At 35.0% G+C, this 25393-nt stretch overlaps 1 protein-coding gene across 1 annotated transcript in view; it reads right to left on the bottom strand.

The window, feature by feature from the left end:
• Luzp2 (leucine zipper protein 2) overlaps positions 1 to 25393 on the bottom strand; it is a 344929-nt gene that overhangs the window by 48767 nt on the left and 270769 nt on the right. Inside the window, exon 8 of the mRNA XM_048360954.1 lies at positions 10240 to 10314. Within this exon, the coding sequence (XP_048216911.1) occupies positions 10240 to 10314 (75 nt within the window). The remainder of the gene's footprint in view (positions 1 to 10239; positions 10315 to 25393) is intronic.

The following is a 25393-nucleotide window of genomic DNA, read 5'->3' as shown; positions in this document are numbered from 1 at the left end:
ATATTGTTATAATTTTCTTTTTGCCTTCTTTCCTTACTACCCTGGCTAGTGTTGATGTCATTTTGGCAGCTCACTCCAAAGTGAGGTGACCCCCTTATTTTAGGTAGTTTTGAGCTTGCTCAGGAATACGGGTATAGCCACCCGACCCTTAGAGCACAGTTGAGAAGTTTATGTATTATTTTGTTGCTTACATTTGGATACTAAACACTATAGAGCTAATGGTAAGTCTGTATAGCTGAAAGTTAATTTTCAGTTTGCAGCAATCCTGCAGTCCCTTGGAAAAGTAGACTAAGGTTATAGGTTCCTGGCTAGGTAAGGTCAACGCCCCTGAGTCAGCCTGAAGAAATTACAGAAGATGGATGATCTTCACCCATCAGCCCCCCTTTAAAATCAAGGGACCAGAGTTTTTGGGAAGATGAGGCAGGATAAACTAGAGGCATGCAAAACAGAGGTACAGAGACTATTCTTGTAAGAAATGGTGACAGGCCCTTTGGTTACTACATTGGGCCCTACTGGCCCATGCCTTATCTCTATATCATCCCCTAGACATGCAAGCCATTGAAATGGACAGAATGGAGCCATGATTGGCTCCCAAGGTACCAAAAAGAAAAAGGGGGAAATGAGGTGCCAGACTTTGAAGTCAGGCCCCACCACGTGAACCCCATTTTAGAATCGAACCCTGAGCCAATCAGATTTGTACCTGTGTTCTAATCTCGCTTGCACAGCTGATTGTTGTAACCTTGTTCTTTGCCTTTATAAGCCCTGTGTAATCACAGCTCAGGGCTTCCTCCTAACCTCCGCTGTGTCGGTGGGTAGGACGAGGCCCGAGTTGGCAGCTCGTTAAATAAAGCCTTGCCTTGCTTTTGCATTTCGGAGTGTCTGAATCTCGGTGGTCTTCTTGGGGGTGGTCTTGCAACTTGGCACAACAAGTTATATGGACATATATCTCTTCAAACACTCTGTGCTTTCTTAGCTTATTATACGCATGGGTAGCATTTCTTCAGCCAGCAGAACTTTATCCAAATATCCTTACCACAATATTCCATTCCATTCCATTATCAGACAAATTACAAACTAGGATTCAGTAAAGCCACCAGCACAACTATATTCATTACAGCACTGTTCACCATCAAGAAATGGAATCATCCCATAATTCAGTGGATGAATGGATCAAGAAAATATGGCGCATATATATGTATATATATATAGATATATACATATATATATACACACACACATAATGGGGTTTTACTTATCCATTAGAAAGAATAATATTGTACTATTTGTAAAAAAAAATGCAAAGACCTGAATTAAATTTAGAGAAGTTAGTCCTGGAGAGAAAAAGATTTTATGTTTCCCCCTAAATATGGAAAATAGATTCATCTTATAAACTTACCAGTAAATATAGTGCATAGTACATAAATACATACAAATTTACTAGTTTAAATATGGTAGGTTCAAGAGAGAATTCAAATAGTGTAATTATTTTATAAAAGTCAAATTGCAGCAAAATAAACACCAGAATACAGAAAATTGAAGGAGATGGGATGGGGTTATAGGGAGCAGGGTAGACAAATGAAGAGGAAAAGAAGGGGTTAAATGCAGTCAGGAATCCAATGTCTACCCTACAAAAATTTTTAAAAATGAAGGATGTGAGAATAAGGGAGAGATGAGTGAGAATGTTGAGAAAGGTAACATTGGTCAAGATGAATTCATAAACTGTTGCAGTAAATGACAATTCTTTGGTATAGTCACGTAACATAATAAAAAAGTGAAATCTCTTTGTAGAAAGAAATATTAATCATTTTTCTAATAATTATCTTTCTTCAAAGTCTCACCTGTTATACAGCATATAGTCATACTATCTTGTTTATTATACCTTATTGTTCAGTGCTTAGGATTGAACCCAGGACCTAGAACTTGCTACGAAGTTACTTTATAGCTTGAGTCATGTCTCTAACTCTCTATAGTTTAATTTTAATGGAATAAAATGTTGTAGAGATTTTAATGTTAAGTAAATAACATTAAGCTTTCTGAATATGCAGAACTACATTATGTCACCTAAGAAAATATGAATACTTCACTTTCTATTTACTAGAAAAATATAAGAAAATGAACTTAGATACTAAAAATATTTGTAAGTCTACTGTATACTATTAAAGACTAATTATACATCAACATATATGAACAGTGAGAGTGGGGACTAAGAAAGTACCATTTAAAAATGCAATATTGATACTGTTCTATGAAAACAATTACATGTTCACTTTCATCTTCATTCCTGTACAGGAAACCTTTTCTCAGAAAGATCGGGATAACCATCAGATGTTGACTATGGAAAGGCTATATGGAATTGAAACATAGTCTTCCATAATTTTATTTTTGCTACAAAACTAGTTCTATGATCCGTGGAATCGCATTCAAAGTATTTGGATCTGCGTTCTAGTGGTCCCAGGCCTCTCATGCACAGTATGGATAGTATTCAGATTCCTTTATGGTCTCATAGTTGTTTCTGTCTTCAAATCACAGTGCATGTACCCTACCACATGCCAGACACTGCAGCAAGGCTATGAGTGCTCCTTCTATTATTGTCAAAACTTAAAAGAGTCTGTTTTTTTACCCAATTTGTATCTTCTGCAATAATGCAAAGTTTCCTCAATGAAATTTTGAGAGTCAGATGCTACACAAATATATTTTTGTGATAACTTGAGAGATGTCCATGCCGTAAACCCATTTGTTTATGTTCTACTTGCTGAGTCTAGTTGCAATTTATAAGATATTACTGAATAAATAACTTAGTGTTTGAAATGGCAACGTTGATTTATTAGAGCTTGAGATATTTATTGTTTATTGTAGAGTAGTACAGTTAGACATCTTCATTAAATTTGTCCTGAAGACTATGTTGAAATATGGGAATTTTCACATGATACATTTAAGGTTAATTGATGTAATACTAAGATAAAGTGTTTTTTGGCAATTAGACACCTGCAGAGTTCAAATAAGGCTCATATAAAGATGGTCTCATTGGTGAAGAACAATTACATTAAACTCTAATTGTTTTTATCCATTTTAAGGAGAACTTGAATTTATATCTGGCTTTATGGTTGCAGTTTACATTCCTCTTGTATGTCTTACAAGTGATTTGTCTAGATCAATCTCTAAATGCATGAAATGTTTTTATAGTTCACAGCGCCAAACAAAGTGCTGAAATTCTTTAAGTAAAGATAAAATATCCACTTACAAAGGCGGTCACTGTGGTATCACTCATAAATAGTAATAATGAATGTTTTCCATGTGTCTGGTATCATTCTTAGTATTTTAGTATTTGGATGCATTTAATCCTCTCATCATCCTTAGAGGATAGATTGTATTATAGAGTAAGTAAGGCATAAAAAACATGAGAAATTTAAAGACAGAGTCATGTAGTAGTAGTAGAGGTTTGATTTAAACTCAGAACGGTACTTCTGAGATCATCATTTAAAGCCCTACAACCCTCAGACTTCCAATCTGAAACCAGGCTACGCTATCATGTAAGCAAATTACAACTCACCAATAATGTGTAGTATGACTATACCATTCATTTGAGCCTTATGGACTTGTAAAATACATATTAATTTTCTGTGACTCTATGAATTAATGCTTCCGGGTGCAAATATTGGTTGGATATTTTGTTACAGGAAAGACTGACACATAACATTCATTGATGTGCTTTTTCTATGTCCCTGTGCCACGCAAAAGATTGTCAACAAAGAAATGCTATTTCATGACCATTGCAAAGCCATTTAGTCATTGACTAAATAAAAGAAGTATATGAAGTCAAATCAAGAGAACTTTAAGTATAATGGTCACAAATGAGGATGTTAGGCTGTCATTATATCATAAGAACTTAACATAATTTAAAAACTTATGAAGTAAAAGGAAAACAGATACTCTTAGGAAAGGATCACAAGGGCTCAATAGCTATGTGCATATGATAATATACAATAATACTTATCGAAATGAACTACAAGAAATGAAAGCAAACCTTTTTTATTGTACTCTTTCTGAAATTTTTTATTCTTCTTCTTTCCTTTTTGCTTTGGTTTATTCCCTTCTGTTGCTGTTATTGATTTCTGTATACCTTGTCTTGTGCATAAGATTATCTGATTTGAAGGGGAAGCACAGAAACGGTGGGACAAAGGATGAACCAATTCTTCAGTGAAACCCATGAGACACTAAGTTGGAAATGAACTATACACTTGACAAGGAGGGAAGGTAGGAGGGGAAAAATGGAAGAGAATGAGAGAGGTGGTGACACTGTTCAAAAGAAAAATGAACTCTTTACTTGTCTCATGAAACTGTAATCCCTCGGTATATCACCTTTATAATAAAATTCTAAAAATTATAAAAAAAATAATGGTTTCAAGAGTAGTGGCAGTAATGCAAAAGAAATACATTTTATAAAATATAACACTGCCATTTTCTCATTATGATCACTTCTTAACAGTTGTAATTGTAATTTAAAAGTAATATATAGTGTTATACTTCCAGATATAGTCAGGATTTCACATGTATTCACATAAATTTCTTTATACATTACAAAATTAATCTAGATAAAATGAAACATGCTTGACCTACTTTATAAAACCAGTAGTCAGAATTCTTAACATTATTCACTATTAATGATTTGAATAAATTGAAGTCTGGCAATCATAAAGGAATGACTCTACTGTATCTAATTATTATTGTTATTTTTTGTCAGTCATAGAGCTTGAACTCAGCCCCTGGGCACTATCTTTGAGCTTTTTATGCTCAAGGTCTAGTACTCTATCTCTTTGAGCCACACTTTAATTCCATATTTTTAGTGTTCAAGTGGAGATAAGAATCTCTCTGGGACTTTTCTGCCAAGGCTGCCTTCCAACCGTAATTCTCAAATCTCAGCCTCCTGAGTAACTACAAAAGGCATGAGTTACTGGTGCCTAGCAAAATTCTAGTTACAAGAAAAGAGGGAAACCATGCAACTTGTGTTTCTTTCAGTCTGGCTTACTACAAAGGTAATTTTTTTCAAATCTTTAACTATTGATATAGGTATAGATAGGTAGATTTAGATCTATGTAGAGTTATGTAGATATATAAATAACACATTTTCTTGATCTATTCATCAATGGAGGGAAGTTTGTGCTGACTCCATCTCTTGGTATGGTAAACAATACAATGGTCATCATTTTACTGGTGGCATTTGTATGCCCTTGTTTGTGGTCTACTGAATAAGTTTCCACGAGTAGAATTGAAGGGATATAGCTAAATTCTAAGTTTAGGCTCTTGAGGAACCTCCATACTGCTTTCTAGAGTGGTTAAAATGTTTACATTCCCATGAACAGTAGGAACAGCATTCATTTTGGCCACATGCCCACCAGCGTCTGTTAATGCTACTTGTCTTGATAACAGCCATTCTAAATGGAGTGAGGCAGAATCTCAAAGTCATTTTGATTTTCATTTGTTTTATGGACATTTACTTATGTTTCCATTGGCCAAATTTACTTCTTTTTATTTATATATGTATTTTTATTATCAAACTGAATTAAAGAGAGGTTACAGTTTCATACATTGGGCATTGGATACATTTCTTGTACTGTTTGTTACCTCGTCCCTCATTCCTCCTTCTCCCCTCCCCCTTTCCCTTCCTCCCCCATGAGTAGTTCAGTTCATTTACACAAAACAGTTTTGCAAGTATTGCTTTTGTAGTTGTTTGTCATTTTTTACCCTGTGTCTCTCGATTTTGGTATTCCCTTCCAATTTCCTAGTTCTAATACCAGTATACCCAGTTTCCAATATACTCAGATAAGATACAGAGAAAGTGTAGGTACAACCACAGGAAGGTAATACAAGATGATCATCAATAATAGAGGCTACAGTTACGTGTGGCACATTGAAAGTAGTTAAAACTGTGATAGAACAATCGTTTCAACAACATGGAGTTCATTTCACTTAGCATTATCTTAAGTGCTCGTAAGGGTATAGCAATTGGGCTCCTGTGATCCTCTGCTGTGACTTGTTTAAACATGTGCTAATTATTCCCTATAAAGGAGACCATAGAGTCCACGTTTCTTTGGGTCTGGCTCACTTCACATAGTATAACTTTTTCCAAGTCCTTCCATTTCCTTACAAATGGAGCAATGTCATTCTTTCTGATAGAGTCATATATTCCATTGTGTATATGTACCACATTTTCCTGATCCATTCGTCTACTGAGGGGCATCTGGGTTGGTTCCAGATTCTAGCTATGACAAATTGTGCTGCGATGAACATTGTTGTGCTTGTGGCTTTAGGTGCAGGAGGAATTACAATACCCAACTTCAAGCTGTATTATAAAGCTCTAGTAATAAAAACAGCTTGGTATTGTCACCGGAACAGTCCTGAAGACCAATGGAACAGAATTGAAGACCCAGAAATGAACCCACAGAACTATGCCTACTTAATCTTTGATAAAGGAGCTAAAACAATAGTCTGGAAGAAAGATAGCCTCTTTAACAAATGGTGCTGGCAAAGCTGGTTCAACACATGCAACAAACTAAAACTGGATCCTTATATATCACCCTGCACCAAAATTAATTCCAAATGGATCAAAGACCTAGAAATCAAAACAGACACCATGAAAACACTAATCGAAGGAGTAGGAGAAACACTTGTGCTCCCTGGCACAGGACAGAACTTCCTTAACAAAGACTCAGAAAGGCTACAAATCAAAGAAAGGTTAGACAAATGGGACTGCATCAAACTGCAGAGCTTCTGCAGGGCAAAGGACATAGCTTGCAAGATAAACAGAAAGCCCACAGACTGGGAGAAGATCTTTACTGGCCATTCAGTGGACAAAGGCATCATATCTAAAATATATGCAGAACTCAAAAAATTACCTTCCTCCAAAATAAAACCGCAAAGAACCAATAGCCCCCTCATCAAGTGGGCTAAAGACTTAAAAAGAGACTTCTCTGATGAGTAAATAAGAATGGCCAAGAGACTTATGACAAAATGCTCTACATCACTGGCCATAAAAGAAATGCAAATCAAAACAACATTGAGTTTCCATCTCACCCCAGTAAGAATGTCCTATATCAAGAAAACTAACAATGACAACTTTTAGAGGGGATGTGGCCAAAAGGGAACCCTACTTCATTGTTGGTGGGAATGTAAACTGGTTCACCCACTCTGGCAGTGGTATGGAGATTCCTCAGAAGGCTAAACATAGAACTCCCCTATGACCCAAGAGCCCCACTTTTGGGTATCTATCTGAAAGACCACGAACATAATCACACTAAAGCCAATTTTATTTCTTATGAGAAGTCTATCTTTAAAATTTTAGCCCATTTATTAATCCTGTTTTTGTCTTTGAGGGCTTATTTATGGAGGGTTTATTATTTTGAGCTCTTAGTATATTTAAAATATGAGGCCCTTGTCTGATGCATACCTAATAAAAACTCTTCTCCATTTGGTGGGCTTCCTATTTATCATTCTCTCTATGGCGTTTGCCAGGCCCTTCAATTTGGTGTAATCCCATTCATCCAACATTTATTTGATTGCCTGTTATTCCTGCTATTCACACAGGAAGGGTTTTTTTTTTCATTTTTAACATTGTTTTAATCAAGTAATGTAGCAGTTTGAAACAGAAATTTTAAGACAATAGAGCAAAGTGAAGGATTGCTCTATCAGGAGAACCACGAAATAAAATCCTGATTGTGTGAATTTGAATTTCCACTAAAATTTGGCACCAGACTTAACACTAGTTGAAGCCCAAACCCTTTCCTTAGAGAAGCTCTGAAAATTTCAACCAACAGACTCTCAATTATAGCAAACAGGCCCTGCTGCAAAGAATTTCAAGCCTAGAGGTATGTGAGGTTGCAAAAACTTCCTTTTTTGCTGTGCCATAGCACATTCTTTCTGGATTTATATATGGTTCCTGCTCCAAGCTCTCCATAGACTCTATCACAAGGCAGATGAAGATAATTCTTTCTCTAACAAGATTGCTAGGCTTTAATTCCTATTAAGTATCAAGCTAACAAGGTTTTTATTTTTTTAATCAAATGTGTGTATAATTCCTTGTGGAAAAAATTTGACATACATTTACTATTAAGTCTCAATATGTGAGATGGGAGACAAAGGAATAAGTGAATAATATGAGCCAGTGCTTCACACAAGATTAAATGCATGGACCTTCAAAAGTCTCAGAATGCACTTTTTGTGGGAAGTTTTTACCTTTAAGATGGTATAGTTAGAACCCTTATCAAATGAGTTAACATCAGCTAATAGAGTAAAGAATTCATCTGGTTATTTCCAAGAGCCTGCATGGGCTTTCCACGACCTAGCTAAGCTATCCCACTACCCACCACCCAGACTTCTCAGGTGTCCAGCCATGGTCAGTGCAAAGTAAAAAATCCCAAGTCATACACCAAAATATAGAGTTTGACTTAGAAACATGATTTCAACTTTTGCTGAGACTTTTTTTTTTGGGGGGGAGGGAAGGAAGAGAGGAGGGAAATCAAGCTTGAAACACAGTAGCACTTCTTTTGGCAAGATAGCAACAAAAACCTAAAAAGCATAGGTATATGTCCAATGTAAAAGGCATTAAAGAATAAACCATAATATCGGGGGGGGGGAACACAATTTGCAGTATGTCTAAACATTCTGAAATTATAATTTAGGGGTAAAAGCTGGAAAAAAAAACCTGCTAGAGATTAAGTGCACCTTCTTTCCTGTTTCTCCCAAATAAAATCAGTTTACTATTTAATTAAACCTCAAAGCTTTAAGTTTTCTCTCAGTACAAAGCAACCACTACATACACATAAACTACTTATTTGTTAATCTAATAATTTCCCTGGCAAATCAAACATGCAACACACATGACCCCAAATACTACAATTTGGGGTAAGTATACATGAACTGAAAAATCACAAGTTCAAATCTTTACAACTTGTTCTTAAATTTGTAGGACACACAAGTCATTTTTACTTCAGTAAGATGTCACCGAAAGACTAGATGTGAAAGTCACAGGAAGTTTTGACCCTAGGAATCCTAGTGTTTGCTCTACCCTTTTCTGTATTCTTTTCATGTTATCTGGACTTACATTGAGGTATTTGATCCATTTAGAATTGATTCTGGTGTAGGGTAATATATAAGGATCTAGCTTCAGTTTTCTACATGAGGATAGCCAATTTTTTCAGCACTATTTGTTGAAGAGGCTGTCTATCTTTCATCCTAAGTTTTGGTTCCCTTATTAAATATGATGTGGCTATAGGTCTATGGGTTCATTTTGGGGTCTGCTATTCTGTTTCATTGGTCATGAGGTTTGTTCTTGCGCCAGCACTAGGCTGTTTTTATTACAATGGCTTTTTGATAACTGTCTGAAGTTTGGTATTGATATTCCTCTAACACTGTTCTTCCTGCTAATGATTGCTTTTGCAATTTATGTGTCCTTTATTATTACATATGACTTTATGGATTGCTTTCCCTATGTCATAGAAAAATGTTTTTGGAATTTTGGTGGGCATTGCATTTGATGGGTATTTGCAAATAGCTTTAGGCAGTATTGATCTTTTCATGATGTTAGCCTTTCCAATTCTTAAATCTGCTATACTTACTTTTTTTAGATTTTTAAAGTTTTCATAGAGGTCCTTCACATCCTTAGTTAAGTTAATTAGTAGGTTGTGTTATTTGTTTGTGTGTTTGTTTTTCTTTTCTTTTGTTTTTGAGGCTATTGCAAATGAAGTTGCTTACCTAATTTCAGTCTCAATCTTCTCATTGTTGACATAGAGAAAAGCTACTGATTTAGGGAAAGGTTGATTTTATATGGGGTTTATATTTAAATGTACACACATACAACATGTAATCATTTAAAAGCAAGCAATAGCAGAGGGCTGTCATTGACTGCTCCCATTCATTTCATAAGTTATTCTTTCATACTTAAAAGTTAAGCTTCTACCTCGGTGCTTTAAAATAAGTTTTTTTGTGGTGTTGTGGTAAAAATGTACCAGGAAGGTGGAAATAAATCCATGAAATCATAGAGACAGAGACTTCAATTTACTGCAATGGCAAACGGAAATTGAACATTGGTGTCTAGGAGAATATCAAATATTTATGGATTCCCTAACTATCTTACACGTAGTACATGTAGAGTTTCATTAATAAGTCAAAAGAAGCAGTGAGCATCCATCAGCATTTGTTTTTGATAAAACACAAGTTTATGATTGTCCACTGATATACACTTACCCTGTCGAGGGCTGCTTTCTCCAATTCATTTTTAGCCACAGCTAACTTTTGTTCCAGGTCAGTCAGTTGTTGGGCCTGCAATATGGAAAAAGAAAATAGCAATCTCTTATAAGTTATACAGCATTCCGCTGTAGTTTTATCATTTATCATCTATTGGCAAGCCAATACAGAAAAAAAAAAAAAAAAAAAACTTTAGTTATCTTTTAGAATTCACAACAAATTGCAATATACCATGGTCTTTTGTTCCATAGGAAAGAAATTGTATGTTCTGAATGAATGAACTAAAAGTTTTACTGGTTCAAAACATTTTTTCCCAAAGTTTAACTCTAATGCTTGAAAATGTTTATTTTCCTATCCATCAGTGATGTTCATATTTGTAATGAACTTAAGTATGTCTCCACCAATCCATGAACAAATTCACAGGTTGAAGCCGCGAGCTATGTTAGAGTTGGTGAGGTGACAGATTAATTAGGGGTGTCATTAAGATAAAATAATGTTATAAAGTGAATGACTTTTATAGGAATCTTGTACTTCTAAGAACAAAAATGGATGTAAAATCCCTGTCTTGGAAATTTAATGATAAATATGAACATAGAATCTATATCAGTTTGTACATTTAATCATTGTTTTATTCCTCAAATTATCTGTTCAGTTTTTTCTATATTTTTATAGTTCCTCATGCTGTGCTATAACCTGAAATTTTCAGAAATTATGGAAGTTTTTTTGCATAAATGGAAATTTGGTTTTTAACTTCTAGTTTATTATTCTTTAAATTATTTTAATTTGCTTAATGTGTTTTATGAACTTACTGATTTTCAGAATCAAATCAATCCTTTCAAAGGATAAAAGTAATTTTATGTAGAGATATTTTAACCCACATGTAGAACAACATCTCCACTCTCAGAGAAAAAAATATGTATATATAAATTTAGATAATACCTAAATTTCATAGACTATGTAAACACTTTAAATTAGTTATTATCTATTGTATTATTTTAATATATAAATATTGTATTTTAAAACTATATGTAAGTGTGTAAACTGATCCTGATAACTATTGTCAAGAAAATACAGTAAGAGAACTGAGAAAAGGTAAGAGATAACGTAGATTAAGTCATATCATAGAATATCCTTTTCCATGTGTGTCCAAATTTTTGGTCATATTACAAACAGATTTTTCTCTTCATGAGAATATTTGCATTCCTATTGAGTTTTATTCTTCTCTTGTGAGTTATGTTTGCCAAGAAGATGAAAAAATCTTTCATAAAACTCTTTTGCTCTCCTGACATGATAATTCTGTAACAGATGAGTGAAGTCATTCCAGAATAGAAGTGTCTCAGACAAATTCCTGTGGATAAGTTGAGGGTAGAGTAAACTTGCTGGTGAATAAACAAGATCTTGGGAATGTACAAAACAAGTGGAGGTCATTGATTCCCAGTAAACCCACCTATTTAGTTATCACATGTGATAGTGGCTTTTAGACTCTGAGTTTAGGTTGCTTTACAGCAAAGTTATCAATTCCTACAGAAGCTATCAGGAAAGTTTTTTATAAATATATTCAGCCAAAACTAAATAATTGCAAGTAAATCTTGCTTAGTAATTTTAACACTACAGGAGATGAACTACCTTTGTGCTTGTAAGTAAAAATTTGGCCAGTGTGAAGATCATATTGATTAAATATGCAAAGGACAAAGGAAGAATGTGAAGGAGAAATAATTTACTCTGCCACACAAAACTATCATATTAAATAAATAAGATCAATGGGGAAATAGGAGGAATTCCAAAATTGTATTTGGATTTCTTGTACTCCATTTATGGATATAAATACTAACACCACAAGAAACAGAAGACTAATGTATAATTTTCTTTTACCTTAATTTGCACAAGAAAACTCTAGGTGCTGAAGTTGCACATGATTCTTTTATATTGTTTCATCCTACATTAGACAGACAACACAACAGAGATGACAGAAGGCACACTCAAGTGCTTAAGCACCCAAAAGAGGAATTTTCCTTATCATTTACTATTTTTAATTCATATTTAGTGTTTTGATCATAGTATTTAGTTTCTGAATGTTTCAGTTTCCTCTTGTGCAAATTGATGATAATACTAATGCTTGCCTTATAGGATTGATGAGAAAGGCTAAATAAGTTAGCAATTATAAAGATGTAGAGAAGTATCAGATCCATTATACTATCTCAATACTTGATATATAACATATTTTATTGCCCTATTAGGTATATATCATAAAAAAACAATACAGAAACTAAGGAAGCTACTATTATTTCACAAATTTTGTACATCTGATAAAAACCCAATAAAGTGTTCCTGAACCAAAGAGGATTAAGAAAGTATAAGGAAAAGTAATCAAAGTAATGACAATTACCAGTATCATCATGCTGTGATACTTTGGTGTTGGGCTTGAAAGAAATTGATATTGAAAAGAAACTACTGAGAGACAAGAATTTCACCAAAGACCAATTATAGATATAGAGAACTAAACCAATTTGTGAGTTGTGTTTTTTTTTATCACTAATGAAGTTAAATTCAGAAAATTAAATCTCCAACAAAATAAAAGATAATTATTTCAGAAAATCTAGTAATGATTCTGAAGTTGCAAATACTTGTGTTTTCTAATATTTAGGACAAATGTGTTTTAAGATTGGGGTGCATCACTTGCTTACAAACATGAAAATATACATGAAGTATACATATAAGCTCAAAGTTGTCATTGTGATAATCTACTGGCTTCATCTAAGGTGAATATAAGCTACAGTTGAGAAAAGCAGCAATCCCACTATCCTATGAAAAGTCAAAATGGCCTCTTCTAATAGAAGTAATCATACATAGATAAGACAGTCACTTTCTCATTTGAGATTTGTAGCATGCTTCTAAAGTTCATATTATAAGGGCTAGGAATGTGGCTTAGTGGTGTAGTGCTTGCCTAGCATGCATGAAACCCTGGGTTCAATTCCTCAATACTATGTAAACAGAAAAAAAGCTGGAAGTAGCCCTGTGGTAGATTGGTAGAGTGCTAACCTTGATCAAAAGAAGTTCAGGGACAGTGTCTAGGCCCTCAGCTCAAGCCCCAGGACTGTAAAAAAAAACAACAGTTTGTATTGTATCGTATCACATCCTAACCTATCCTATTTATTAATTTTTATTGATTTATTTATTTTTATTTTGGTTGTTTGTATTTCAGTTGTAGCTCAGGGCCTCATACTCTTTCTTAGCTTTGCAGCTTGGTCAATCAAACCTGGTATTCTAGAACTTAAGTTACCCCTCCCCATTTTGGTGGTTAACTGAAGGTCTGAATTTCATGGATGTATTTTCCCTTAACTGGCTTTGAATTGAAATCCTTAAATCTCAGTCTACTTAGTAGCTCAGATTGCAATTGTGAGCCACTAGTCACTGTCATTGTATAATTCTTAATGTGATTTACTAAAAAGAATAAAACTTGGGAACTTGGAGGATTTTTAGAACTCTCTGAGTTCATAAATCTCTGGAGCTTTGATTGATTATATAAATTAAAAGCTCTTTCGGCTGCTATAGTATTGCTATTGTTTGTTTGAATTGTTTTATTTTCTTTAATTTCAGCTAGAATATTAAGAATAGCACCATTGGCACTCATCACTTTTTTTTTCCTCCTAAGTAACATATGCTATAGTTACTGGATGTAGCAAAAAAAGATAAAAGTGTATATAGAAATCTAGACAAATATTACCAGAAAATTCAACAAAAATTTTAATCCAATGGCATATGACTAAATTTGCAAAGATTTTATAATTTCTAAGTTTATATTTCTGAAAAAACCTATTGAAAGTTGTTTCAATTCCTTTCTCACTAAGTTTCCTTCTAGGTAAAAATATTAATCTGTTTTAATTTTCCTAAAGAATTCCCATGGGATTTATAGAATAGAAACTTATGTGTATATTTCATTACTATCTTTTCTCCAAAAAGTTCAATATACTTTTCATAGTAACAACAGAAATGTTAACAAAATATTTTCAGCATGTTCTATCTATGGAAAACCTGTAGTCCTGAAGGTAAGATTTGTGGAGTAACATCAGAATGAAGTCCTGAAAATCTTTCAATAAACTTCTATCATGTATGTTGACTGAGCTCTAAAATTTGTTCCAGAAATCCTTGCAGTCAAATATTAAAAAAAATACTGGCTTTAAGATTATTATTAAAAAAAAAGAGAGACCATGTCAGCTATAAAAAGATGCAGAAGATTCCAAATTTTAAATTCTGATTTAAAAGTCTAATACAAAAGTTTTTATTCTAACATGGGAATATTTTTTTCCAGTATTCACAGAAGCAAAGTATAAATCCATGGTACTTCTTAGGTCAAAGATAACATGTGTCGGACGCCAGTGGCTCACAAGTATAATCCTCACTACTCTGGAAACTGAGAACTGAGAATCGTGATTTGAAGCTAGCCTGGGCAGAAGTCCATATGACTCTTATCCCCAATCAATTACTCAGAAGAAAGTGCAAGTGGCTTTGTGGCCCAAGTGGTAGAGTGCTAGCCTTGAACAAAAAGAGGCTCAGAGACAGCACCCAGGCCATGAGTTCAAGCCCCAGGCAGGACCAGTTTACAACAAAAAACAAACAAAACCTACTAGAGCTTGTCTATATGTGTCTATATGCTATGTACATGTGTGGTTTACAATCAAGACAAAAACACAAGAATGAACAGTTCCATGGCAGATGATATCTTACTATACATGATTTTCACATTCCAGAAGATTAAATGAAGTACAAATAGATTATAGATTAAAACTCAGAAGGTAAGAGATTACAACTGCTTTCTCTCTGGACTGAAGGTTAATTTCAATATCACATAATAAAAACTTTATCTTCCACATTACATTATTTCTGTTGTTTTTAAATGAGGAAAGTAGATATTATACAAATAAATGAAATATCTTGATCAATATCACACAGAAGGGAAATAGCAGATTTGGAAATTGAATGCTAGCATCTGGATCTATATACAATACTTCTAAAAAATGAAGACATCAGTGTATAGAATTTACATTTAATTTACCTATTTTTAAAATTTAATGACCTGAGCTAAAGATTTATTAGTATGCTACATAATTCAAAATGCTTAAAGAAAAGTCCAAAGATTGAGGAAATGATTCATGAGTGTTCTTCAATCATTAAGAATGCCAAACATGTAGAAAAAAAACCTATTAGTAAGTAGAATGTACTTTTCCAGTTGATATATATCTATATAGATACATTGGTACAGGTCAACAAATGAACATATATATGTATACGTGAACGCACACATGTCCTCTGTTTGTGTTTAAATATTATAGAGCTAGAATAGATCTAGACTGCTCACGTGTGTGTGTGTGTGTGTGTGTGTGTGTGTGTACTCTTGTCTCAGAAGCACTGACACACAGTTTTGGAGATAGCTAGGGAGTGTGGAATTATTAATCCACATCACCACCATCATCTTTGCATCTCATTCACAACACGTAACAGTAATTCAATAATAGTTGGGTTTTCTTGTTGTTTCCCCCTCCCCCCGTCTTGGGCTTAAACTCAGAGCTTGAGCACTGTCCCTAGCTTCTTTTTGCTCAAGGCTAGCACTCTGCCAACTTGAGCCACGCTGCCACTTCTGGCCTTTTTATTTTAATTAAATTTTATTGATAAGGTGATGTACAGAGAGGGTATAGTTACATAATAAGTTAGTAAGTACATTTCTTGTCATATTTGTTACACCCTTCTTCATTTTTTTCCCTTCCCCAGTTCAGATAAGCATATATACATTATCCAGTGTACCAGAATCATATACAGTGACCACAGGGGGTACATCAAAGGAAATTCACCGAGAACATTAAACATAATGACAACAGTGAAATCCTTCTGTTTCCTTCTCTTGGAGTTCATTTTGCTTAGCCTCATCTTATATATGAGACAAACACTCTTGCCACTAGGCCATATCCCCAGCCCCAGCTTCATCTTATATAATCATATGTATGTAGCTGTTGAGCTATTGTGCTCCTGGCAGGTCTTTCTATATATGGCCTTTTCTATATATGTGGTGCTGAGGAATCAAACCTAGTACTTCATGTATATGAGGCAAGCACTCTTGCCACTAGGCAATATTCCCAACACCTCAATAATAGCTTTATGCTTATTAAAACCACACTGGAAATAGTAAATATTATGTATATTATCAAGATTGACTTTGGGAGCAGCTTAATAAACACAAGAAAAAAAAAGAGGAAAAACAGCCTAACAGGAAAATGGAAGGGAAAAAAACACTCTTATCCATGATCTCTTTGAATATAAATGGTATAAACTCTCTGATAAAGAGGAGTAGACTGACAGAGTGGATCCGTAAACAAAAAGTTGCCATCTGTTGTCTTCAGGAGACCCATCTTACAGCAAGGGACAAAAAGAGGCTCCGAATGAAAGGATGGAGCAAGATCTTCAAAGCAAACACACCTACAAAAACGGCAGGAGTAGCCATCTTGATTTTTGACAAGCTGGACTTCTCATTAAAATCAACTCAAAAAGACAAAGAAGGGCACTGCATTTTAATACAAGGAAAAATCCAGAATCAAGAAATCACGGTGATAACTTTATACTCACCGAACAAAAGAGGCCCTACATATGTCAAGCAAATTCTCACAGAACTACAGAATAAGATAGACCCAAACACAATCATAGTGGGAGACTTTAATACCCCACTCTCTCCAAGAGACAGATCAAACACCCAGAGGATCAGCAAGGGAGCTGAGGACCTAAGTAACACCATATCCCAAATGGATCTGACAGATCTACACAGAATCTTCCACCCTACAGAGACCCAATACACCTTCTTCTCAGTAGCCCATGGAACATACTCCAAAATAGATCATGTCATAGCCCATAAAAAGAACCTCAGCAAATACAAAAGTATTGATGTCATCCCATGTATTATATCTGACCACAGTGGAATCAAGGTAACCCTCAAGAACAAAGGATACCAAAGAGGCTATACAAATACTTGGAGATTAAACCCCTCACTGTTATCTAACACTCAGGTCACAGACCAAATTAAGGATGAAATTAACGAATTCATAAGCCACAACGACAATGAAAATACATCACAAAGTAACCTATGGGATACAGCTAAAGGCAGTGCTGAGGGGCAAGATCATTGCCATCAGCACTCATATTAAAAGAATGGAAGCGAGCAGTGAATAACCTCATGACGAAACTAAAACATCTGGAGAAACAAGAAATAATCGAATCTAAAATGACTAGGAAGAGAGAGATCACAAAGATTAAAGAAGAGGTAAATCTGATTGAAAATAGAAAGACCATTCAACAAATAAATCAAACTAAAAGCTGGTTCTTTGAGAAAATAAATAAAGTTGACAGACCCCTCACAAGACTTACAAAAAAAAAAAAAAAAAAAGAGAAGAGACTCATATCTGTAAAACCAGGGAATCCACGGGAAAAATTACAACAAATACACACTATATTCAAACAATCATAAGGAACTACTTCCAGAAACTCTACTCACTAAAAATACAATAATTTTACAGAAATGGATCAATTCTTAGATAAGTATAAACTGCCCAAACTGAATCAAGAAGATATAAATCAACTAAATTAACCAATAACTTACAGCAAGATACAGGTGGTAATCAAGAACCTCCCAACAAAGAAAAGCCCAGGCCCAGATGGATTCACCAATCAATTCAATAAAACCTTTAGTGAGGAGCTAATAACAATACTCCTCAAACTCTTCCGCGAAATAGAAACAGAGGGAGAAATCCAAACTCATTCTTTGAAGCTAACATCATACTCATCCCCAAACCAGGCAAAGACCCAACAAAAAAAGAGAACTATGGACCAATATCACTAAAGAACACAGACGCAAAGCTCCTCAATAAACTATTAGCTAACAGGAACCAGAAACTGATCAAGAAAATTATACACCATGACATGTAGGCCTCATCCCACAGTCACAAGGATGGTTCAACATCGGTAAATCTATTAATGTAATTCACCACATCAACAGAACTAAAATCAAGAAACACATTGTTATCTCAGTCGATGCCCAAAAAGCCTTTGACAAAATACAACATCCATACTTATTAAAAGCTCTGGAAAGAACAGGAATAGATGGAACATTCCTTAAAACAATAAAAGCCAGAAACAACAGACCACTGCTAATATCATATTAAATAGAGAGAAACTAAAATCATTCCCCCTAAACTCAGGAACAAGACAAGGATACCCACTCTCCCCACTTCTTTTCAACATAGTGCTGGAATCCCAAGCCATAGCAATAAGGCAGGAGGAGGACATCAAATGGATCCACATCGGCAAAGAAGAAATCAAGTTATCCCTATTCTCAGATGACATGATCTTATATCTGAAAGACCCAAAAAACTCAGTCCCCAAACTCCTACACCTAATAAACCATTTTGGCAAAGTAGCAGGATACAAAATCAACCCACAAAATTCAGCAGCTTTTCTGTACACCTGCAATGTACAAGCAGAAAAGGAAATTGTGGAAATAATACCATTTACAATAGCTAAAAAAAGAATAAATTACCTAGGGATCAACCTAACTAAAGATGTGAAGGACCTATTTAATGAGAACTATAAAAATCTAAAAAGGGAAATCAAAGAAGACACAAAGAGATGGAAAGACCTCCCATGCTCATGGGTAGGCAGAATCAATAGAGTGAAAATGGCCATATTGCCCAAATTGTTATACAAATTCAATGCAATCCCCACCAAGATCCCAGCTACATTCTTCACTGAAATAGAGCAAGCAACCCATAAATTCATATGGAACAGCAAAAGACCTAGAATAGCCAAAGCAATTCTAGGCAAAAAAAAAAAAAAAGCAGGGCAGAAGGTATCACAATACCAGACTTCAAGCTCTATTATAAAGCTATCATAACAAAAACAGCCTGGTATTGGTATAAAAACAGACTTGAAGACCAATGAAATAGAATTGAAGACCCAGAAATAAAACCATGTTCTTACAGTCAGCTGATACTGGACAAAGGAGCTAAAGACATACAATGGAGAAAACATAGCCTCTTCAGCTACTGGTGCTGAGAAAACTAGGCAGCCATATGCAGAAAACTCAAAGTAGACCCTACCCTATCACCATGCACCAAGATCAACTCAAAATGGATCAAGGACCTCCACATTAGACCTGATTCCTTGAAACTACTGAAGGACAGAGTAGGAAAGATGCTAGAACTTATAGGCACAGGTAGGAACTTCCTGAATCGAGTCCCAGGGGCACAACAGATAGGGGAGAGACTCAACAAATGGGACAACTACAAAATAAAAAGTTTCTGCACAGCTAAAGACATAGCCACCAAGCTAGAAAGACATCCAACCATATGGGAAAGGATCTTTGCCAGCACAGCAACAGACAAAGGCCTAATATCCATCATCTACAGAAAACTCAAAAAACTAAGCCCCTCCAAGACCAATAAACCAATTATGAAATGGGCAAAGGATCTAAAGAGAGACTTCACAAGAGAAGAGATAAAAACGGCAAAGAAACATATGAGGAAATGTTCAACATCCCTGGCAGTAAAGGAAATGCAAATAAAAACAACCCTGAGATACAACCTCACTCCAGTTAGAATGGCCTATACTGTGAACTCAGGCAACAACAAATGCTGGAGGGGGTGTGGGGATAGAGGAACCCTTCTCCATTGTTGGTGGGAGTGCAAATTAGTACAACCACTTTGGAGAACAGTATGGAGGTTCCTCAAAAAGCTCAACATAGACATACCCTATGACCCAGCCATACCACTCTTAGGCATCTATCCTGAACAACAGGCCTCAAGATATCAAAAGACATCTGCACTTCCATGTTTATCACTGCACAATTCACAATAGCCAAAATATGGAAACAACCCAGATGCTCCTCCACAGATGAATGGATCCAAAAAATATGGTGCCTATACACAATGGAATACTACATAGCGAGTAGAAATGGTGAAATATTGTTATTTGCAGGGAAATGGTCAGAACTTCAACAAATAGAACACAGAAAACAAAGGGCATGATCTCCTTGGTATATGACTGTTAAGGTGGGGGGAGGGAGAGACAGTAGAGACCAGGTCTGCAAAACCAAAACTTCTTGTCAAATGGTATTTCCCACAGGTCTGGGTCAGCGACCCTACATTATGTAACTAAAACCAAACAACTACTGAACATATAAGGGTCAAAATAGACCTCTCAGTGGATCACAATAGCTCAAAAGCTATGTATGTACGTTCATATAATACAAGGATAAGCAAACTCTATTGTTGACGTTACAAAGTCCTAAGTAAATTTCCTTTGGCCTAGGCCACGTGGCTACTGTATATGTTTTTGGCACACTGTGTATTGTATATATGTCTACATGTTCTAGGGAAGGGAAAGAAAAACGGTGTAAGATATCACAAGAAATGTACACACTGCCGTATTATGTCACTGTACCCCTTTTGCACAACACCATGTCAAAAAAAATTTTAATTAATAAAAAATAAGACTTAACCATGAAAAAAAAAAGAAATGTATTCACTGCCTTACTATGTAACTGTATCCCCTTTGCAAAACACCTTGTCTATAAAATTTAATTTAAAAAAAGATTGATTTTGGCCATCAGATTCATTTCTGTTCATTTCAACATTAATAACTGGTGAGTAATACTCACAGATTTCATATTCAATAACAAATACATGCTTAAGAACTGAATTTATATCCCATAACAGAAACTCTTTAGCATTGTATATGCCTGAAAGAGCTATTACATTTTATTGAATCAAATTGTAAAGTTTCATAAGCTTTGCCTTTGAGAAATAGGTACAAACATACACTTTTCAAGTTTAATATTTTGAAAGTGAAATGTCGTTGTCTTCCCATTAACATGTCTATGTTCTGGACATAGACATGGCAATATCTTAGAAATATAAATTCTAGGAAATTATTACTAAGCCATTAATACCAGATCCCTTCCTCCCACAAAAAAACAGCAGGTTTTTTGAAAAATTTCTTCGATCTATGTCACATCCACACATTAATAATGAGATATCAAGAGTCAGTTCTTTTTTTGTTTTGTTTTGTTTTGTTTTTTGCCTGTCCTGGGCCTTGAATTCAGGGCCTGACCACTGTCCCTGGCTTCTTTGTACTCAAGGCTAGCACTCTGTGACTTGAGCCACAGTGCCACTTGTGGCTGTTTTCTATATATGTGATGCTGGGGAATCGAACCCAGGGCTTCATGTATACCAGGCAAGCATTCTTGTGATTAGGCCATATTCCCAGCCCCAGCAGGGTCAGTTCTAAAGATGAGGTTGTAATTTTTTTAAAACAGTCACACAATTTCAATTTTCAAATCAAGTGGTTGTGGTGGGACTTAGCTTCCATTCAGATTCAAGAAGCTAGAGTGATGTTTAATGGAATAAGAGCTGTTTTTGTACCTCATTTAAGAGAAGAAAGAATGTATTTTCTTTTCATTGTAGCATAGTTTGAAAATATTTGTGGCTAAGTTCACATGTTTACTATTGTTAATCTAAAAGAAAATGATGTGAAGACTAAATACCTTATAGAATAAAACAAACATCGTTTTTGTAACATCTATCTTGTTATCTAAGTGTAATAATTCACCAAAACCTTTAGCTCCCAATATAGTTATCATTCATCAATCGAAACTTCTAGTTTCCAATTAAGTAGAAATTCCAATATTTTATTCCTTCAAAATTTTTCTAGTCGTAATATGCTTCTGATCCCTCACATTGAGGCTGTGTAGAATTGAGGCCTTCCCTTCTTTACACTTTATTATTTTTTATTGGATATTATGTTAGCTTCTGTAAGAAACCACCATCATTTTAGTACCTGACATAAAATCAATTTTTTAATGTTAAGGTCAAAGATCCAAAATATGTCGCACTGGGATAAAGTCAAAGTGTCAACAGCCTCATTCTTTTTGGAGGGCTTAGAGGAGAATCTGTCTCAGCTCCTGTAGACTGTCTATATTTCCCTGTTTGTCACCATATCATTCAAACCTGTTTTCACTAATATACTGTCATTTCTGACTGTGACCTTCTTACCACCACCTTTCTTTTCTTTTCTTTTTTTTTACATTACAACTTCTGGAACTTTATTAAGTAACATGTTATAGCAGATGCCAGTCTTGTTGGAAGTGAGCTGATAAGCTAGAAAGCTTGTCCAACTTGACTGGCTGGCAGTTTAAATGCAAGCACTTGGGAAGGTGGGGGGAACAAAACTTTCCAGTGGCTTCTTTAAGAACAAATGTCTTAGATAAAACTCTATTTGATTAAAAAAAAGGGGGGGGGGGAAGGAAATTCATTTTTACTTCAAGCTAACAGAACGAGTAGCTGGAATGTCTGGGGTAGAGTGATAGCAAGTACTGCAGGAGAGTTCATGTGAAAGATGAGGTCCACCTTTCTTAATAGGGACTTCTGTGATTACTTTGCATCACTTAGAATATCCAAAACAAACCTGCCATTCAATAGCCTTTTGTTCAAACTTCCACAAAATACTTTTTCTGATATGTGATAATATTAAATATATTTTGGATATTAGGAAAGACATGATGTTAAGATTCTATTGAGGTTTTCCAAAAGGATTATCTCTGCCCCAGTTAAGGATAATCATCAGTTCTCTTCAGCTCATGTCTATTCATTTTATCTCTCTAGTATTTTTAACAGGAAGTCTGCATCATCATTTTACTTTTGCACATACTTCATGTTCACTACAGTATGTTCTGTATGAATTCTCTTCCTATGTGATTATGTCTCCAGGAAGACTTCCTGGGTATTCCTGGATGTTGATATTCTTGAGTCTTTTTTTTTTTTTTTTTTTTTTGCCAGTCCTGGGGCTTGAACTCAGAGCCTGGGCACTGTCCCTGGCTTCTTTTTGCTCAAGGTTAGCACTCTACCATTTGTGCCACAGTGACATTTCCGGCATTTTCCATATATGTGGTTCTGAAGAATTGAACCCAGGGCTTCATGCATGGTAGGCAAGCACTCTACCGCTAAGCCCCATTCAAAGCCCCCACTCCAATGTTGATATTCTTGAAAAAAAAATTAATCTATTTCCTCCTGACCAAAAAAAATAATGAGTATTACTGGTTTCACAATAAAATATAATTCTAAATTTGATGTTGTGCTTGGTGGGTTTATTTAAGAGTCTCAGAACTCTAATTTTTCTGATGCCATTGTGGCCATGTTATCAGAAGATACATGTAGACAGAAGCACATTGCATGCTTTTTTGTCCTCATTGGATGAGTCAAATTTAAATGCCTCAGGACCATCAGCTGTGTTGCCTCCTTCTGCCTTCAATTACTGGCAATTTCTTGCTGCTCAATACTACTGATAAATTCCTAAACACCACCCAAATCTTCTTGGACTGTAGCTATTGCTGAAAGAGAGGATCAGTACAGTTGGGAAGAGGCATAGAAACTAACTGAATCAATGGTTCTTTCACAGTAATAAGAAGGTAAATGAAAGTTTTGCAACACTCTCTACAATATTACATGTTCTTCTAATTTCCATAGAGGGCCATAGAGCAATCCACTATGACTTGAGTGAGTTCTCTTTAATCTGATCTATATAGAGAACTACAAGGTATTAGGGTATTATGACAAAACAATTGTGATAAAATGAGTCTTTGTAATTTATTGATGAGTGATAACTAAAGGAAAGTCAGAAGTGTATGGTTTCAGGAGATGGGCCAGGGTGAAGATGACAATGGTGATTCATCAGCTAATTGAATAGTAATTTGCTACTTTACAAAATCATAGATGGTTAACTTTTATTCACACTTAGTACAAGTGCCATTTTGACTTGTTTTTTAAGCATTTAGTTCCTTTACTTCATAAGAGGCTCATTGAGAGCTGGGATTTGAATCTGTTTTGAAAATTGCTAAATACATATTTTCAGAGAATGCAAATACATATACTTGAGAGTAAGTAATGGACAGAAGAAAGAGCAAGTGAATAAATTCACTGTTAATTTCACACAATGAACTAAGAAGGCATATTTATATTTTAACCCCTGTTTTGATATGGAAAATTCTCTATAGATAAATCTTTAAATATTCAGAAGAATCTAACTTGTCTTTAAATCACATAAGGGCATGAACATTTCAGTTCATTGGCTACTTTTATTTCTCTAGCATCTAATTTGCATGGCACACAACGGGTGCACTTTGAGCTAAATGTCACAGGAGTTGATAGTTTATTAATCTATTTTTTTTTTTTTTTGCTAGTCCTGGGCCTTGGGCCTTGGACTCAGGGCCTGAGCACTGTCCCTGGCTTCTTTTTTGCTCAAGGCTAGCACTCTGCCACTTGAGCCACAGCGCCACTTCTGGTCATTTTCTGTATATGTGATGCTGGGGAATCGAATCCAGGGCTTCCTGTATAGGAGTCAAGCACTCTTGTCACTAGGCCATATTCCCAGCCCAGGTTTATTAATCTTAATCTTAAGAGATACAGATACAACCCAGCACACAATTTTGTAGAGATGACTATTAAGTTGGTGGCAATACTTATGACAGGTTTTTAATGTGGGTTTGCTTGAATGTTAAGGTACCCTGTCTTTGGAAAAATCCTTCTATCATTTAGAGGCTGCATTAAACAAATCGTTTAACTTTTGTCACTGCCAAACAACAGCAGCTGCACCAATTGCTGTTCCTAAACATCCTTTCAAACATTTTTTTCAACTTAGTTCATGTCTGAAAGCATTACATATTGAAGCGTCTATCTACCTACCAGTATGCCAAATTTCCTACCACTCTGAATGTGACTTTTGTTTTACTTAGAAGTCATTTTAATAGATATCGCTAGAGTGATTAAATGTGGAAGCAAAAAAAATAGGACATATTGAATTTGCTTACCAGGATAGAAAAATTCTAGGCAAGAAAAAAATCCTGGAAAAATGACATTGTCATATAGCTTCATAAAATCGCAGTATTTCACTTTTTATGTAAACACTAACCAGAGAACCTATATTTTTAGCACTTTAAATATTAAATACCACATAATAAAAATAAATTAAGTCAGTTTACATATATTTAACAGTCAAATAAAAGCTTATGCATTGTTCTCATTTGCTCTATATGCAAATTGAATATTGGGAAGGAGCAATGTGTTCT

This window comes from Perognathus longimembris, chromosome 13 (assembly GCF_023159225.1).
Source record: "Perognathus longimembris pacificus isolate PPM17 chromosome 13, ASM2315922v1, whole genome shotgun sequence".
In the NCBI taxonomy this organism is placed as follows: Eukaryota; Metazoa; Chordata; class Mammalia; order Rodentia; family Heteromyidae; genus Perognathus; species Perognathus longimembris.
The sequence above is the reverse complement of the archived record's forward strand: the minus strand, read 5'-3'. Positions and strand labels throughout refer to the sequence as shown.